At 42.9% G+C, this 19,978-nt stretch overlaps 1 protein-coding gene across 1 annotated transcript in view; it reads left to right on the top strand.

The window, feature by feature from the left end:
- Positions 1–19,978, top strand: part of MAP2 (microtubule associated protein 2) — a 104,326-nt gene that overhangs the window by 39,715 nt on the left and 44,633 nt on the right. The window contains exons 3-4 of the mRNA XM_067298742.1: positions 10,136–10,249; positions 12,672–12,749. Coding sequence (XP_067154843.1) covers positions 10,136–10,249; positions 12,672–12,749 — 192 coding nt within the window. The remainder of the gene's footprint in view (positions 1–10,135; positions 10,250–12,671; positions 12,750–19,978) is intronic.

The following is a 19,978-nucleotide window of genomic DNA, read 5'->3' as shown; positions in this document are numbered from 1 at the left end:
GAGCAGAACGTTTACATTTGCCTGTGCAGTCTCACTGACCTCGTGTGGAGCAGAGGCTGTTGTGCTTGGAAAGCCCGTTTTGAGGCGATGGTTTAGAAATGCAGCCTTGTTGTTTTGTGTTATCTTTGGGACATTCCACAGGACATGCAAAAAGTGCAGGAAACTCAAGATACGCCAACTTCGCACGTTAGATTATGTGAGTGAGCCCTTCTCCTACCCGTGGAAAAAAATTCAGTGCTTTAACTTTGATTGCATGCAGTGTATGGCAAATAACTGTGAGATATCATTATCTGCAAGGCAGGAAAACCTGTTAACTGCTTTGCAGAGAGTCGTTTTCACTCAGGACTGAGTAGATTGAATACTTCATGGAAATCAGTTTCACTTAGAGGCAATATATACTCTGGGAGGAGAAAATACACTCTATGTATTTCACTTTTTCTGCTCATATTTCATTCCTTGAGACTAATTCATAACAGTGCATGATTAGTTTGGTACAGCTCCCAGCAACCTCTACTGCCTATGGCAGTTATGATGAAGGTAGTCTACAGGCTGTTCCTCTGTCCCTACCGCTGTGCATCTGGAGAGACAGATAAATAAAGAGGAGCAGAAGTATCAGCTGCCAGTGCTGTGTAGAAGCGACAGTCTTGCTGACGTACCAAAACTGTTTTTATCCATAGCCTTGCACTGTTTACGAGAGAAGAAAATTGCTTCAGCAGTGACTGTTGTATGTTACCCCAAATCCAGGGCAGATACCAAACGCTGCATCCAGGGTAATGCAGCCTGTGCAGGTTGCTGCTGAGCTCTAAAGTTAACTACTCCTTAGCTGTGCCTGTCTGTGAGTTGCTTTCTCCTTCCTTTCAGTCACTTTTCTCCTCATTTTAGAAAGTATTGTCCTTCTAAACAATTGCTCTGTCACCTCTTTCTCCTTGTCCTCTCTTTCCTCCATTAAGTTGCATCTGGCTTTTTTCCATGCTCCCTGTTTGTACCCTCTGCATTACCCCAGCCATGCAGTGTAGCCTCTTTTTGGCCTGAACTTGCATAGCTGCTCTCCTTCTCCAGATATGAGAGCTCTGCTCCTGGAAGCAGACCTCTCCTGACGGCTGCAGTGATCCCAGCCCTGCTCTCAGCTGTCCCCACAGCTCCTGGGTGCCACCAGCACCAGGGCAGTGAAAGCTCACACACATTTTAAGTGCATGGGGAAAACAGCTCTGCCAGGGAAGACGGAGCAGATAGTTCAGAAGGTGCATTGAGTGCTTTTAATACATCTCTTGCACCTCACTTCTGTACAGGTAGGTGCACCTTTCTCTTCCCTAATGATTTTGTTTAGTTAGAGATGGGGGACAGTAGTTTCCAAGGTAGGGAGGCGGTGGACAGGAGAAGGCCCCGTGAATAGTTGGAGATGAGTCTGAGTCAGTGGTGGTGGCTTGGCAGAGACGAGGCTCTTTAAAGAGTCCATCCGAGTCCATCTGCATCCATCCGCTGCGATAGCGCCAGAAGAGAGAGAGGGAGACCACAGAGTTGCTGAGCAGGGCACACAGCTCCTAAGAGCTGAACTGCTCTGAAAATCCCCAAATCAGGTCTTTCGTGGGGCTTGGTTAATCTGTACGTGCCCCAGGACCTTTTCCACTCTGTCAGTCTGTCGGAGTGCTCACAGACATTCATGGGCAGGTATGCCACACCGCTCCTCCCAACCGGTAAGAGAGGCGTCTGGCTGGCTGCAGCCGAGAGGACCGACTGGGAACAAAGCTGCGAGCAGCTGAGCCGTGCAGCTGTTGCTGCATTGCAGAGCTAGTTGTTTAAGCGGTGTCTGACTGGCAGCGTGAGCCTTAAGGGAAAAGGGCACTGTATTGCTGCGCTTTCGTGTTACCATGGCCCCTAATGGGGTGCGTCAAAATTCTGTTGCATTGACAGAATGATTTTCAGTCACTGAAACAGGCATGACTATAAATCCCACACAGTGCACGCACAGGTTAATGTTAATTTTAAACTTAAGTTCAGCAGTTTGTCTAATGTACTTTTTTTTTTTAATCACAGGAAACACTGTAACAAGTGTTTAAAATCAGCTCAAAAGGAGCTAAAAAAGAACTTTAAGAGACATGTCATCTCCTGGTGTAGGTGGCTGTAGTTCCACTGACTTCTGTGGGCTGTTCTCCTATTTATGTCAAAAGTGAATTAGTTCTTAAAAGTCAGTTTATTTAAAATTTTAACACGTAATTAAGTTCAAGGCAAATTCTGATTTAAAAGCTAGTTACCTGTTATGTGTATTTGTTCGCACTCAGAGGACTAAATACCAGATTCTCTGTTTTGAAGCCAAAATGCTTTCTTTCTGCATGAGTCCTGAGGAGTCCATGTTTTAATGAAAAAGAAATACAGCTGCTTCCTACATGCAAGTGATGTTTTTAGCTGATACCAAGTCCTGGGAAAACCAGGGGACCTCACCGGATTACGCTGGCTGAGGTTCTGCCTCTGGCTGCTTCGGTATTGCACGCGAGCTGTAAATTGCGTTGATGATGCATCAGACAAAATAGAACCCGGTTAGTTTTTCCCACCTCTGATTTGGCTAGGAAATGCTGATGGTAGTAAATATTTTATTGCAGTCAGTAAACTTAAGAAGATGTGACTCAGGAGATGCATAGGGAGCAAGTATTTGCGGTAATGACGGTTCATTTTTAAAGCTTTGCTTTATTGTACTGACATTTGTGCAACTCCTTTTTAACTGACTTTCACATTTAAAGGGGAGGGTGTGGGAACTGATCCCGTGATGTTCTGTTTTACAGCTGCTAGACAGTGTAGCAGAGGCCTCTGACTACTGCGCACGCAGCAGGGACGTGTTAGGGGAGCTGGAGGAGGTGGCTAACTGGAGCTCTCACGATTGCTGCTGGCTCGTGGCAGGAGCTCCCTTTTGGGTTTTGCTGCTTGTGTGCCGTGGAGACTGGGAGCATGTGTGCAGCCCTCGCTGAAGAAGGTGACCAGGCAGATGCCACCAGGGTGGTGGAGCTGAAGTAAATGCAGAAGGTGTGGAGGCAGCCCCAGGGGAGGCCCCAGAGCCGGGGGCCGCGGTGGCATGTGCGAATGCTGTGCAGCAGACTCAGGTGCCCGAACAGCCGCCCGGCAGCTCACCCATCTTTTACAGCTGGGCAAGGCAGGATAGGACCCAGCTCGGTTACAGCCAAACACCAGCCTTGTTTACTAGGGTTTATCATGTTGCAGAGCAGATATGTTAAGGGTCCGGATGCTGGTGATTCAGATTTATAATCTTGAATCTAGGGGTAGGTAGGAGGGTCTGCTGAACACATGAAGTGCCCAAGAATGTGGACACATGTGCCATTTGCTCTGGGGCATGCCAGGATATGAACGTAGCATGTCAGGTATCCATCTAGAAGCTTTTTTCACATAGTCACTACAACACATCTTTCACCAAAGGATAATCCGTTTGAGTGTCCATACTGTTGGGGTTCGATGTATTGTATAACCATAACTTCTAGTTTCCCAAAGCATAAACCTTTTCTGAGCTGGTTAGTTGGTAAGTTCTTGTGACATAATTAGTCTCTCGCTATCCTTGTTGATGCTACAAGATGTTAAAGTCAACGAGTTTATTAGGAAAATAATACTTGCCAGTTATGTTGTAGTTTCATTTAATTTAAAAGCTGATGTTCCCATTACTTGCCTTCATACCTCCTGCCAATTACTGTTAATATTGCCAACATCCAGATCAAGGACCTACTTACAGCAAAATATTTACACTCACGAAAGCCATTTGAGAGCTAATATTTGAATTCTGTAAAGCTATGTTAGTGCTTTTTTCTTCAATCTCGAGTACTAATCTGTTGGTATTATTTGTTTTATTTGAGCTGTTCATACTGTTTTGATTGCTTCTGTATATTTCTTTTTCAACACAAGTGCAAAAGGCCGTACTTAGAGTCATCATAATCCCAGTGACGAATTCCAAGCTGTCTTCGTTTTTTCCATCAGAAGTGTCACTGGGTCAAACACGGGTCTCTTGTCCCCAGAGTTTCAGCAGTCTTTGCTCAAACAGAAGACCCACTGGAGAGCTGAGAGTGAATTCAGGACCTGCGCGCAGGGGACTGCCTAATGCCTCTAAACAGAGAGCTGTTTGGTTTATAGTCCTGCTGCACCCGGAATCGTAGTCCTGGGAGGGAAAAATCCATCCGTCCTGTTTGCTTTTCAAATTTGCCAAAGATTGCAAATAGCAACTTTGTATCTTTCTTTTCTGAAGGAATGTATTTGGGATATTTTGCCTTGCTAAGCAATGCAGGTTACTTTGTGCTTTTATTGTTGACTTGATTCCACCATGCCCACAATTAGTGCTGGTTACCTTGGAAACTGGTCTGCACCCTACTGAGGTTTTTGACAGGAGCATTTTGACTGAAATTGTTTTGTTTTCCCAATTCTGCAAACACACATGTAGCTAATCCTTTTGACGTGCCTTGCCTGTGCTCCTTGCCTACAATGCAGCAAAATGCAGGAAACATATTATTTTATTCTTTCCATCTGTTTGCATCTTTCTTTGTCCCTGTTTGAGCTTCTGTCCTGCATGAGCATTAATTATCCTTTGCTTTAACCCAACTGACTATTAATTTTCTAGGTTGGAGTCTGAGGGGTGACACTGCGAATGAGTGTGAAGTTTTCAGTCTCCTCCTTTCTGGCCGCCTTCCTAGCATCCCTTTCCTTCAGTTTTCTCCTGGAGCATTTGTTGTGCCTGCAGTTCCAGCACATTAAACTTTGTTTACGCCCTAAACAAGTTCTGCTTTGCAGAAACCAGATGGCAACTTCCATGGCTATTGTGAACTCAAGAGCCATTGCTCTGCAGTGTGGTGGTGTGAGACAGAGGAAGCGTTAGAAAGAGTGAGAGACGATTCTGCTTTAATATGGGAAGAGGTGAAAGATACTGTTGGATGAGGACTTTCAGAGGCAAATGTTTGAGCCTGAGCAGTTTCACCTAAAAAGTAGTGTTTGTAGCTGACTTAGCTCCTCAGTGGGTTGAGCCTGAGGTTATTGTAGGTTTGAAGAGAGAGAGGAAAAGTGCCTGAGGTTGAAAGAAAACAGTTTACAAGGTCATGAAAGGAATGGACACACCATGCATTACTGTGGAGATCTATCACAGACCTAATTTTTGCTCTTGTAATTATAGTTGCCAATTATTTGTAATAATTTTCTGGAAATTTTTGGTGAAAGCTCAGACACCTTCTTTAAAGATCTCTGTCACCACCCATACGTATGTCACCAGGGCTGGTAAACCTCTGTGTTAAAAGACTTAATGGACTGGAAAGGTGTTCTGGGAAATGACAGTAATGTAGGTAATGGATTCAGGGGACAGTAGAGCCATGTGCAGTCCATTGACAGCTGCAGCAACATCAGTAAGAAACAAAAGAGGGCTTTGAAATGCCATCTTGGCCACTTACAGGATCTGCTCCCAGATCTTTGGCTCTGCTGCAACAGTGCTCTGGCCTGTAACCTTGCTTTAACAGCGTCTGGTTGAGTCTCTCTCGTTGAAGGAGGATCTCTCCGGTGTCTGGATGACTCCTACTGCAGTTTAAATGTCGATGCCAGAGCGGGCTGGCATGGGGATTAGGCAGCACTTCTGCCCTTGGGTAAGCCAAGGGACTGTCAGCCCAGGATTAGGAGATGGTATAAAGCCACCCTTTCTTCTTTTCCTTCTTGAGCTGCCTTAGAGAGGAAAAGACAGGGCCCAGGAGTTGGTCCTTCCCGATTTTGTATCACCGTTTTCAGGGCGTTGTGCCCAGCATCTGGACTGCTCTGGGGCAGGAGAGTGGACCACGCAGGTAGCCTTACCTGCTCTGTGGCTTGCATCAGGGTCTGTTAGAGGGCAAGCTAGGCCTGCTAAAGCCAGCAAAGAGGAAAGGTCATGGCTCCCCATGACATCAGCAGCTTGACCAGCATCTTCTGCACATCTTGTTGTCCTGAAAGGGTTTGTCCCTGAGTTCCCCACGGAGTAGAGGGACTCCAGATATCCAGATCTGGCACCCTGGTGACTGGTGTTCATAATAGGATTATAAATGAATCAGGCTGGCTTCCAAGACCAGAAGCAGAGGGTACTTACTGGTTCGAGTTTTAATTTTGGTTTAAATGAACGTTATGCTCAAGAGGGATGCCTGCTTGCCCTCTCAGCCCTCTCTTCCCCACCAGACAAGAGCTACAGTGCTAGGAGCAACTGGAGAGATGTGTCCTGGCAGAACAGTTGGGCCTTGATCTGAAGTGACAACCTTTAAGGGAGAAGCAGAAGTGCTGTCCATGTGTCTGTTAGTTCCTGGCCTCTTGGCTGAGCCTGCCTGTTGTCAAGGAGCTTTTTAAAGTTCAGTCTGAGGATCTTTTGCAGTGTCTTCTCTCCATTATGGAGCTCACATTTGAGGACTGCCTTTTGGGCTGTCACAGAGAGGTAATCCTGCTGTGGCTGCCGTCCTCTGTATTACTGGTCAGGCCACTTTCATGTGTCTTCTCTGCCTTAGCGGAATGGGTTTGAATTTTCTGAACTTATTCCTCACCTGATGCAGAGACTGCTCTGGTGACTTCATTTCAAGATCTCTCTCTCTCTCTCTTTCTCTCTCTCTCTCTTTTCCCACCTTAGAGTAGCCTATACTGTACTGCATTCCCTGAAATCAAACTGGGAGACTCTCAGTCTGTCTTGTATCATAGGCAACCGACACCTTGGTAGAAAGGAGCAGCATCTTGCTCTCTGCAAAAACACTAACAGAAGCAATGCTGCCTTTCTTCCGTTGTGCTCGAGTCATATGTGAAGCCAGGGTCCATGTCGCCCTTAAGACACGCATATTTGGTGTTACTTATCATTGGTTAGTGCTATTTTTGTGGCACAGAGCAGAGTCAGAGAATGTCTACCTGGTTAGATAGAGGGAAAATAAATCTCTACAAACAGAACTATCACTAATGAAGCCAAAGCTTTTAGTCTGTGAAGAATTTGCCTGGCTAACTTTCCTTTTTCTTTTTTTGTTCTTTATCATTAAGCTTCCTTGAACTTTAACTGAACCATAAGAAAGCTATGAAGAGTCTCAATAACTGCCCTGTGAGGATTTGACTTACCCATTGGGTCTGCTATTTATAGTGTCCATTAGTACAAAAATGTCTGTCCTTTTGCAGCAGTCATGTAGAGCAAAAACACTGCTCTTCTGGCAAACTGCCTGTGCGTCCTATGTCGCCCAAAATATCCATCAACAGAATGCTCAGAAGTGAGCCTTTCTTGATAAAAATCCCCAGAGGCCATTTGTATTTTTATTTATTTATTTTGGATATTCTGAAATTGAGATTTCCATTTTTCAGGAGGTAACCTTCCACTCCCGGTCCTGTCTCTCTGTTGAACGTAATCTTTGTCACCAGCAAATTAAATCAGAAAGATTGCCGAGAGGGTGGGAACTGCCTTCCAACCTTTGAAGAGCCCATTTGCACCCTAGAACCAGGTTTGATGTGAACAAGTAGAAATTCCATAACAAAGAAGATCATTTTTAGTAGGGATTCATCTTACCTTGCTGGAAGGAGGCTTGCAGTAGCTCGAGTAATGGAGAGGAGGTGACCAAGCAGATCTCCTTTGGATATAATCCAGTATAATAAATCTGCTGCATGTTAAATTCTGCATCTGAAAAACTAATTGCAGCCTTTTCTTAAAATTTTCAAGTCAAAATAAGCCTAAAAAATTTATTCTCCTAACAAACTTGCCCCGAAAGGGCATTGGGGAAGATTGGTGGGCTCCAAATCAACATTCCTGTTCTTTGGTGCAGCAAACTAACCACACTCATTAGTTGATTTAGGGGGTTAGGCTGCTTGATAACCATGAAGTGGAGGTTTATCTAATAAATTGGGGGCGCACTGTTGACTAGAGGGAGAGAGAACTAGCATTGTCATGTCCGGTCATCTGTTAATGCAGGCGTCCATATCATGTAGTCCCTTTCATGAATGTAACAGGCTCCATCTCAAAAAACAATTGAATTTTTTCCTGCTATTTGGAAAATTTTTCCAGAACTTCGCTCTTCTGACAATAGGAAAACGTCTTCAGTTTTCTAGCCAGAATTTATCCTTGGCAAATTTATACTCATTCATTCCTGGGCTAACACATTTTTTTAATTCAGATTATTTTTTCACTGTTTGGTGGTGGTTCTGACATACTCATCCATCACCACTCACTATTGGCTGCAGCCAATAAAACTGTATTGCAGTCACTGCCCTCCTGGCTACTAGTCAAGAGGGAAGTGAATTGTAAGATATAAATACACACAATTATAAAGGAAATGTTCTTTGCCAGTGGGTTTTTTAATACCTCATTACGTATTCAATTTATGCAAAAGAGATTAATGTAGCATTTTGTTTTTAGATGAGTGTGACTGTGAAAGTCAAGTAACTTACATCTATGCTTCTTTGGAGAAAAAATCTGCTTTGCTGGGGGACAAATGAAGAGGATTAACCTTACATTAAAAAAAGAGAAAAGGAATTCTGCAAGAGCGCTAGCAGTGAGAAGAGATCTTCGTTATTCATCCAGTGGACAGCGTTACTTGTCAGGATGGTTGCCGTAGAGTTACATGTAGGGCCTTGATGTAAATAGACTTCCCCTTCCCCGGCTGGTCGTTGCCTGAAGGAAGTAGCAACGGGTGAGCAGAGAGGTTTTATTCTTGTCCTCGGAGATGGTGATTATTGGCGTTTCTGTGGTGCTTCACCAGAAGAGCAGGGTGTATTGCAGTCTTGGTTAGAAATTTCTGTCCCCACCAGTGGGGTGTAGCGACACTGACGTTCCTTGTTCCGTTCTCAAGCGCCTGCCCTGAATCAGCCCGCAGCCGGGCAGGCAGCGGCCCGGGGCTGCCGCGGCCCGTTGCCTTCCCTTCCCTCCGCTCAGCTCCGTGCCGCATCCCTCCCGCTTTTGAAACAGCTCTCACCCAGCACTCAGAAATAGCTAGAGTGGAGTTTTATTTGCACTGAATCTGGCTGTGAGAGGATGCAGTATGTTGATTAATGAGTAAGGGAAGGCGAGCAAATGTACAGGTAAGAAGATCAAAGCCTTTTTGTCTGAATTTTGTAGATGGTTCTGCCAGATAACCCTTAAACCCCTTGATTTGCTAGATCAAATGTGCCCGGCCTGCACTTCGGGAAACCTCTCGGGTGGCTTCCGCCTGCGGTCGCGGGCCGGCTGACGTGGCGCCACACCTTTAAGCGGGCCCAGAGCTGACATGCGCCGTCTCACACGTGGGTGGGAGCAGCTACTCTTGCGTAGGCCCCCTCCCGCTCACCAGAGCACCGAATGCCTCCGTCGCCCCGGGCACAGCACCCGCCGGTGCTGGGCAAAGGCCAAGGGCACCCTCCGCGTGCCCCGCTCTGCCAAGCACGCGGCGTCTCGGCGCTGCGCACCTCCTCACCGCCTGGAGCCGAGCCTGTGTGCGAGGCAGGTGCCTGCAAGCTTCAGTCCCACCTGACAAATGTTCTCCTCTGCAATTCGTTTGCATGATGTTCAGACCTACTGTTTCAGTAAAGCTTTATGTTGCAGGCTTAAAAGGGTGAGGAAAACAAATTACTATGTTTTAATCATATAGAAGTGTTATCTGGCCCTTCTGTTTGAAGTCCCTCATCAGCATAGCCTTAGACGTCTGTCTGGGAAATGCCTTTAATGCATACTAATCATATGCTGATGGGGAAGAAATATCATCCAAAGTACGTGTAAGAATGCAGAGAACTCCATATATTAAATGTCAATAAATCCCATTACTCAGTTTGCCTTTCTGCCTCTGTTTGCAAAACAGTAAATGGAAAAAAAAGATTCTAGACATTTAATGAACGATCATCTTGAGTTTTTGCAGTTGCTGCACATTCCCTCTAACAGATGTAAGAGAGGGCATTTACTAATGAGGCTGAATACATCTTACTGCAAAGGCTCAGGTCCTGGTTGTCATAAATACGCAGCATTTTTCACTGAGATCTTTGGAAAATCTGGTCCTTCCATTTTATTTTTCATGATTTGCCTATGTTTCAGGAAAAAGATTACCTTTTAAAAATGGATTATATCAGCTTCTGTTTTTTTTATTTAAGCTAATCTTCATAATTAAAAAAAAACTTTCTCATTAACATGCCTTTCTTTGTTTTATTAATTTTGCTACTGCCACAGAAGAAGTGTCTGCAAGGATAGTGCAAGTAGTAACAGCTGAAGCTGTAGCAGTCCTAAAAGGTGAACAGGAAAAAGAAGCCCAGCACAAAGATCAGCCTGGACCACTACCTTTAGGTAAAACAAGATGAAGAATGTTAGAAGTATCCTTGTGTCTGCAAATGTTATACTTACATGCATATGTAGAAATGACACAACTGTGTATTCATGTAGGTCATAGTTACGGGTAAGCTAGTGCACTGCTGGATACATTTTGGAACCCCGTAATAATAGTTATACTTATTTTCCCAGTTCACCACGTACCTTTGACTCTCTCATTCACTGTATGCTCACAACAGTAATTCTTCACCTGGTTTCCAACTTCTGAGCAGAACATCTGTGAATGTGATTACTGGTGGCAGTTTTCATTGTCGTTGTGTTTGGTGGGACCAGCAGAGCTCAAAGCCCCTTTGTGTTCAGCCTCGTACACGGAGAGAGGGCGATTGATGTCTAGGGAGGCAAAGATTAGAGGAGAGGCATAGAAAACACAAGTGAGATTTTGCTGGTTGAGTGGTAGCTACTCCAAAAGATGAAGGAAGAGCCAGCTCAGGAAGAAGCAGAGAGGAATATGGAACATAAAGCAAGGGTGGGAGAGGAGATAACGCTCAAGCAGAGCAAGGTGGAGTGACTCAGGGTGGAAGCAAGAGCCAGTGGTCCAGCCTGGGAATAGTCCCGCTGGCCACAAAGTCCATGCTGTGCCCTCACCCTGCTGCTGGCTCCTTTGTGGAATTTCTTTAAAGTATAAGTCTATATGAACATTTCATATTTATAATCATTCTATCAGGTAATATGCCCTTCCTCCCTCCTGGAAAACTTCCATGGTAGCCCAAAAGTTGTACGCCAAAGGCCAGAGAAAGGTTGTACTCTGTCCTGAGCTAGTGAAAGGCTTGTAAGCCTACCCTGGCATAAATTGTGCTGAGCAAGTATACACTCTGATCAAATCAAAATGATGCCTTGTGGTGTTTTTCCCACAGGCCCGCTGCTGTGTTTGGTACAACGGCTGGACTCTGCTTAGGAATGTTTTAAGGTCAATTAGTAATCAAAAACATTTGTTGAAAATTTGGTTCCCAAGATCTTTTGCTTCATTGAATTAATTTTGAACTGGCAGTGCAGCAGGGAGATGTGATGCTTGATAATTCCCTTCTTTACAGAGCCTCAATTTTACATGAAAGACGCCAATTCTGCAAAGCACTTGGTATATATGTAAACACAGAGTGCTTTACTGGGGCCTGCTTGAGGCAAAACTGAGCATTCACTTGCATCTAGTTAGAGAAGACATTTTAAACATATTATGAGAAATGCATCTTCAGTTAGCAACAGCTGGTGTTACAGTTCCCATGGTCAGAGACTGTTATATAAATGCAGGTAGAACTGCCTTGTAATGAAGGCATAAATAGTCTGGCACTGAAAAGTGTATCTTGCGGGCAAGTCACATAAGGGTCTATTCTAAACCACACTAAATTCAATAGAAAGGAGGCCAGGGGAAATTCTTCAGGGGCCTTAAAACTGGCCTTACTGTGCTTGGGAAGAAGCTCTGAATCATAAACTGAGCTCTGCCTCTCAGTAGGAGCCATTTATAACACAGATTTGTTGAAACAGATTTGTGGCTGGGTTTCTTTTGGTGGCTAAGCCCCAGATGGAGTTCATGTTAAAAAAAATAATAAAAATAATAATAATAAAAAAATATATATATATATATTTAAAAAAAATCTCCAAATGTTTAGTAGGACATCAGATGCAGAGATTATGCTGACTTCATGTAAGAAGCAGCTTGTTCAGGATTTCATCATACTTCCATTGAAATCACTGGAAAAAAAAAATCATGTGGTTTCAGCATCTAGTCTCATGACAGGGAATGAATCTAAAACCATAGTATATTTAGGCTTCTTTACAGCACCTTTCTCAGCTGAATCACTAATATGTGATGGCTGACATAAGTTCCCTATTGTCATGTTCTCCTTGCCTGGAGTGGTGCCTCTAGCTAATGTCTTTTCTATTTAGAGAAGGAATATTTGCATGCATTCTGTGATTAACCTTAACTCAGCAGAAGAGAGAAAAAAAAAAAAAAAGGCTTGCAGAATGTCGAATGTCCATGTGCTCAAGGTAAACTGAAGCGATTGGATGCCAGTTTCTCATGGTTCCAGAAAAGCAGCCTGGATTTGTGTCTCTCTTTCTCTAATATTTTATTGTTGTTGCCTTTTGACTGAAAGTTTTCTTAAGTGGCAATACAGATGTAAAAGATAACTTTGTACTTGTTTTTTGTGTTGTACTCTGTGGCTAGAATTTTGAAATTAACGTGTGCCATCTGAAAAAGAAGTCCTTTTATTATAGCTTTAAAAATCCAGGTATTTTAAAAGGATGTCTGTCTGAAAATCCACTAAACACAGTCCCCATTGAATGATTCTCTCAACTGGGCAGAACAGGTTGACTGCAGCTTGCATCGAGCATTGGCCTCCTGGGAATTAATCGCTGTTTCTCATTTTCATTGTTTGGTTTCTAGCAGTTGAAGAATCGGCCAACCTGCCTCCTTCCCCACCTCCGTCGCCAGCTGCAGAGCAGACGGGAACTCTGGAGGAAGGTAAGGGTCTCGCGGACACTGCAGTGTACGGCTGTCAGCTGGGCGTGAGACAGGAATCTAAAGGATGGGGGAATCAGAAAATGGAGAAACTTTCTGCCAGCTTCATGTGAGAAGGCAAGACATTCCCCAGCAATAATTCCCCATCTGCAAACCAGCTGTAATGCATTGATGGGGTAGAAGCATATGCACGGAGGTAACTGACAGGATGTGTTAAGTGTATCCATATTAAAGAAAAAAAGATGGTGATGATAGCCTTTTTATCTGTCAAACACAATATGATCCGAGATGTCTGCTATCTCAACATGGTCACCAAAACTGTGGTTCCATATGGGTCATTTTTGTTTTCTTAGGATTTGTTTAGCTTTTTTTTAATGACCATTAACTGTATTTTGGAATCTTAAATGCATGAAAGTGAGGAGATTCAGAGCTGGATCATTTCTTTGAACTTCAGCTTCTAATCTATGCTTCAATGCCTGTGTGTATTGGGGTTCTGCTCACAGAGTGCAGAAGTCAAATTGTAGTCTCACAAGGTAAATTTCTACTCTGTTCTGCATGGTGAATAGTCAGTCTTAGTAGTCCATGATCTCTGCATTTTCCTTTTGCTAAATCCCTGTCTAGCAAAGGATTTAAGCACTGGCTTTAATTTTAAGCAGATGCCTAAATCCCAGTGAAGCTGTAGTCTCAGTGCTAAGCACTGAGTTCAGTGTTATGTTCAACAGAAGTAGACTGCTGCATCAGGGCCATCAATATAGGAGACACAGCAATATGTTAAAACAGAGCCATATCTTACGGACGTGAGGAAAGGATTTGGTGCTCAGAACCCCCAGGGACTGGCTGGTGAACTCTGCCATGTGAACAGCGCTTTTATGTGTCAATTGCCGTCTTGGATTTTCTTTTGGCTTTTTTTTTTTTTTCCTCATAAGTGCATGGAAATAAATTCTTACTGTCTGCTGAACAAACTTTGGTATTTTAACACAGAGCCTCCATTAATGTTCCAACTGGATAGTTCCGATTTCATATGCTAACATGGTCTGACCCTCAGTTTATCAGGACACTCTGCAATTAGGCATCTTCCATCCTCCGGTCATTTTTGAGATAATGCAATTACAGCCTGTGTTAACAACACCATTTGGCAGTGCACTGTACTGGAAATACCTACTGGATGTGGTTAGTAACCAGTATATAAAATTTGATTAATTCTTTTTCTTTTCCAAAAACATCTGCCCACTGGGTGTTGAAAATAGTGTAACAGTTCCTCGACACATCACCCAGAGGTAATAGCAATCAAAACTGTTAACTGAAAAGGAAGCTAGCAGAGCATTAGCAAAGGCTTTTAGAATTGTTACCAGGGTTTTCACCACTTTTTTTTTTGTGTAATTCAGGTGACTAGTTCAGTGTATGCTTTTTCATAGTGCAATAAAGGGCCTGTTCTGCTTCAGGCAAATGTCAAGGTTCTTCCATTACCATGAGTTGAGGATTAGCTTTGCATACTGTTTCTATCAGCAGTGTTATTTGCATGTATTTCAGAATTTTATGAAGTAACCATATTGATTAATTGACAGGAGGTTATAGATTGGCCACTTAGCAAATGGAAACCATCTTGCTGGTTGTATTAACACAAGAAGATGGCAAAATGCTATAGAATTCTAGGTTTTTAGGAACTACTGGACTGTGCTGTTCCCAGCTGTGTAAATGACTCAGCAGGTCACTTAACGTGGTTGTTTTTCTCTTTCCTTGCATGTAGGATTGAGTTAATGTAATAGCACTTACCTACCCTGCAGGGGGGTTGCGAGGACTGAAAGGTCAGTGTTTGGGAGATGTTTGGGATGATTTACGCAATGCTACAGTTCTTAAAAACATTCAGATCATTTCCTTTGAGGTTAGTCAAAAAGGCTTTTCCATAACAAGATTTTCATCCAACTCTTAATTTTCAGAGCAGAGCCTTGTATAAATCCTAAAGCCATAGGTTCACAAGGATGTATTGACAGAAATATATGCTGAGTTATTAATGCGCTCAGCTGGAAGCTTCTTGTTTATGTCCGGCTCTGGAACTGTAGCTCACAGTAGGGTTGGTTGATGAACAGAAGGAACTTCTTGCAGAAGTTTTCTCCAGAAGTAGGTCTTATCTTGCTTTTCCTCAAAATATTAGTCTTGTCGGCTCGATCTAGTTAATGAGCTAGAAGAAACACAAACATTTTATGTTCTGATCCATGTTAAAAGATGTGGTCCTCAGCTTCTGTGGGTAGATTGAACTCTTGCTGACTTGACTGAGCCTGTCCCATCTTTTTTATTCAGGCAAAGCTCTCATTCTTTAAAGTTTGCCTCAGTAGGGCTTGGCCCAGTTTGTACTGTACTTGTTTAAACCTTCAGTTTGCTATGCCATCTAGCTATCCATCCTTCATGTACCCTTACATGAGAATATCATTGTCTGTCTGTCTTTTTGCTTAGTAGAATACAATTTATAAATTTAACCAGGTTCTACAGTTGTTGAACAAAAAAAGCTTAGCATTTGGTGTGTGTATCTACCTCAGGCTTCCTTTTTCCACCTTCTCTTACAATATTTTCCTAATGCTCTTGTCAGTGTGTTGCATTGCTCTGAATCCGAAAGAAACTTCCTTCAGTCACAGTAGGAAGGATATCACTGGTGTAGACATGACAAAGGTGGATGTGGCCAGCCATGCAGCAAACACAAGTTAAAAAAAAAAAAAAAAGGTAGAAAAGGCAGAGAGGTTTGTGGGTCAAGTGCATTTCATGAGAGAAAGGAGTCAGTGGATGTAGGTTTTTCTTTCTTTCGTTTGGCTGCAGAAAAACATTCAGATGAGCCTGTCCCTTTTCACTGCTGCAGGAGGTAAGATAACTAATTTGCCCTATTGAAATTATTTCATTTATTCCAACTATTGTAACATGATTTTGCTCAGGAAATGAAATTTTCCTTAGCACTGTCTAATCCTTTTGTCAGTTGAATCTGGACATGCAGGGCAGATGGGGTATTCTCTTGCCAGCTTGACATTTCTTTTGTGTGCTGCACTTTTTGACAATGGTCAGTACTGTCTTCGTGTAAAAGTGCATCTAAATGTTACATGATAGGAGGATGGTTTTGATGGACTGTCTTTCATTTTGAAGTAGGCATTTTAAGATAAGCTTTATATGCCAAATAAGAATATTTTGCAAACTGAAAAGAACTAAGTGTCCTATAGAAAAAGATCTATTCTCAGTGAAAATTATTTCTTGAAAGGTATTTTCAAAAGATACCCAGAAGCCAAAGCAGAATTAGCCTTTATGAAAAGTGGTTTTAATCTTGCACTTCAGAATACATTTTTTACTCAGTCTTTGAGATGAAAAGAACTATTAGAAGGGGCTGAAATAACAAAGAAAGGATAACAAATAAAGGCATATTCTCCTTTAAAGACATCATTATCCTGTTAATGAAATTATTTGCAGTAAATTTGAAAATATCTTTATTAAAACTGATAAATGAACAATGTAAATCTGTAATAGCCACAGATATAACAGCCCTCAAGAATACCAGACTTCACACTCCTAATGATTTTGGTCCATCACAGTAATATGTATTAAGCATTTGTATTGGTTCCAGTTCTACTAGCATTACAGAGAAGAAGCAGGGCCTATGTTTTCTTGCCTACAATCCTTTCAGAGCCTGTAAAGAAGGAATTTTCAGCCTTGTTCGCATGGGTAGGTAAACCTGAGGTTTCATCTTTGCTCTTCTTGTTGATGCATTTTACTTCTGAAAAATCCTGGGACAAATATGAGCCACAGCTGGAATGAGAACCTCCCCTTTTCCAGTTGAACCTCATTCTCCATAGTGCACATTCTCTCTTCCCTGTTCTGCTTCTGGCCCTATATGCCTTGTATTGTTTTTCTCCACAATGTCCCAATTCCAGTAGAAGAGAAGGTGAGTGCACTGCATTCCTTTCCACTCTTATCCACAGTGATATATAATCTGGTGTTAGAGCACCCTGCAAAGAAGCAGGAGTTGTAGTTTTGAATCTTCTCAGGTTTCAGAGGGAGTTGCATCCTGGTCTCTCGCATCCTGAGACATGTCCTCACCCTCTATAACAAGTCTTTTGCAAACAGTGAGCCCCTTCAAATCTTTCACTGAATGTTGTAGGAGCTTACATGGAGACGAGATCCCTGAGTTCTGCACTGCAAGTGGATCAGGATCCTTCCTTGTGATCTTGCTGCGGGTCTTGAGCATGAGGGACATTCAGGGAGTTGAGTTTCAGCCCTGTGTTTATTATCATCTGCTATTGCAGTGCTCTGCAGAGCTTCCTGCTCAGCAGAGGCAGGTTGCTGGCTTATCTTTCCACACCTAACTCTTTAAGCATATATAAACCCCTAAATCTGCGGTTTTGGTTCCACTACACAAACAAAGCAGCTAAATTATCAGTATTTCAAGCACTCAGTGTGCCTTGAAAGAAACTATTAGAATGGTTCTCTTAAACTACACTCCATTGGTGGTATTTCTGTGTGCGTGTAAGTGCACATTCAGTCCTGGCCAGCTTCAGCACTGTCACAGAATCTTAACTATGGATAATCTTCCTTTCGCAGCCCAGTGATATGTATTGGATCTACTAACATTATAAACAATATTTTTTTCTTCCTTTTTGTGGGTGACTGAGCCTGAATGGGTTGATATTACAGTATTCCTTTCCCAGGAGGAAGAAATGTGTGTCATTATATTTCAGGATACTTGCTGTCATGTTGCTGCAGAAAGCAGAAGGTGCCTTTTTTAAAGATGCAGAGGTTGTCTTGTTATTGTCTGCTATAGAAGGAAACTGAAAACTTACTGTTATTTGCCATGAAGAAGCTGGGAGCTCTTTTAGATGGAATGGGTTTGGTTATAATACGTGGCCAGATTATATGGATGGATAAAAACTGCTTTCCAAGACTTATAATAATTACAGCAGCATTCATGAACCATCTTATTTTCAGGTCACACACAGAGATCTGGTTCATATCTGTGTGCTGTCTGTGCTAAAGGTTTGCTTTCTCACTCAGTGGTTTGAATCTGAAAATTTTAGAAGCTCTGAGGAAACTCTTAAGTTGTAATTGCCTGGAGGAAGGCTGGGGACACTGGACATGAACTCTTTTTTGAAACCCGTAGAAAATCTAATGGAATAGCTGCTAAAGGCAGCAAGAAGGTATCCCATGAATGTAGTGTTTGCCCAGCTGCTAGTTGTCATACACAGAGAACGGACTTAAACTTATTTTCTCTAGTACCAGATGTTTAGTTTTTCATGGCTTTATTCATGATCAGAGGGCACCTTAGCCTACACAAACTCTCAAGTCTCCTCTGTAGGTTTGTATGGGCCAGGTGATAGGGCAGTCGGTTTTATTGTGCTGTGTTATTTTTCTTTTTCTTGCAAAAACAAACCCAGACTCCCCCTCCCTCTAGCTGTCAGTAGCTGATCTGGTCCTGAGATGATTATGTGGTTATCTGTGATGCTACAATGACGGGTGAATAAAGCCGTCAGACCAAAGCACTGGCAAATTCCTAGACAGGAGCTAGTTCACCCACAGAAACATGGCACAACAATGTAAAAAGATAGAACTAACAGAGATTGCTATGAGCAGCTTTATATGGCCTTTATCAGGAAAAAAGGCAATCAGCAATTTAGGGAAGGTTTTCTTCTTTGTTTAAACGTTACTTAATTATAGGGAAAGGAAGAAAGTGCAGAAGTTTGAAATTGATATAAATGAGAAACAAAACCATCATTGACTAAAGTGTAAGCTGGTTTGTTCTTTAATTAAAGATTTTTTTTTTAATTTATACTTTCAAATACTTCACCTGATGATGAAGGATACAGCTGTGTTGGGGTACTCTAGAGGTTTTTAATACGGTCAATCCAGCTATGTAGTATGGATGAGTATCAGCACAAGTTGTGACATGTGGTTTGTGTGTAATATGTATCCCTCTAAATAATGAGTGTATAATTTTGAAATTCTCTTATTCTGATGATTGGTTTCCAATGTTCATAAACACTGTAGGAAACACCACATGCATGGCCCATGTGTTAAAATGTGTAGAAACCTCATTTCTCCATCCTGCATTAGCTTGTAGCCTGGCTGATTTCATCTACTCTGTCGTATGACATAGTTGCTCTTGTTGCTAGTGCATGTGTCCATCCTGTCTTGTCTTCTATTTGTCTGTCTGTCTGTCCTGCAGTTTTTGTCTGTGTGTGTCTATTTGTAGATGAAGGGGCGGAGGATAAGGTGGGACCGCTACACCACTGCCCAGGCGGTGGGCCTGCTGCTGGCAGGGAGTGGCATAAGCACCTGGCCCCCTCCATTTCAGTGTCTGTGCCTGATGATGATCCCTACAATTCGGATGAGGAGTACTATGAACACCCTTTGTTCAGCTCAGAGTGGACTGGCTCTAGTACACGTCCCAGTGCCACAGTGAAGAGCACAGAGGTCTTGCTGGGCCATGATGAAGGTGAACTGAGCATGGTCCCATTTTGTTCCTCTTCCCCTCTACCCGGCCACATGCCATCCATTCCATTATATATGTGCCTGGGAGTGCTGCTTTCCTGGGAGGGACCTAGTTGTTTTTTCTCCCCACATGGAAGTGCCATCCCTCCAGAGTCTCTCCCTCTCAAAGTGGAGCTACAGAGTGAGCAGTGAATGTAACTCCGGGTCAGGGAATCCAAAGTCCCTGCTTAAATCAGGGCTTTTGGTATACTGGTCTGGTTTATAACGGAAGCAAAAGGAGCAGCTGGTCAAAAGAAGCATAAGCTAACTCTGGTCTTTCTGTCAGAGAATCACTGCCAAGAGCAGTGTGCAAGATAGGCCAAAAGGCTCTTACTGGAGGTAAGTCAGTTGTTAGTACAATGGAAAAAATCTCATGTCTACACCAAAGATAGCAGTGGAGGGTCATTAATTCTCCAGCAGGCAAAGGAAATCAAAAATTTCCCCAGTATATACTAGTGAATTCAAGCAGTATTGAGTCATGTTTGGTCTCCAGTTCTTACATGGCTACACACAGCTAACACTGTGTCAGCTGGTTGCAAACAAGGCAGATGTTTTAAAAAGTTTATTTTTACAGTGGTTCTGTTCCCCTCTTTCTGTGGCCTCAGTGCATCAATAAGTATGTGGCTGTATGGTTTTATCAGTGCAGGCTGCAAAAGAGTCAAATGGGTTTTGAGGAGTCAAAGGAGAACCTGCTTCAATGACTAAAAAGAAGTTCTGGCTTCTTATCCAAGGCAGAA

This window comes from Apteryx mantelli, chromosome 6 (genome assembly GCF_036417845.1).
Source record: "Apteryx mantelli isolate bAptMan1 chromosome 6, bAptMan1.hap1, whole genome shotgun sequence".
Classification (NCBI taxonomy): domain Eukaryota; kingdom Metazoa; phylum Chordata; class Aves; order Apterygiformes; family Apterygidae; genus Apteryx; species Apteryx mantelli.
Note: the sequence above shows the minus strand (reverse complement) of the source record. Positions and strands in the feature narration are given on the sequence as shown.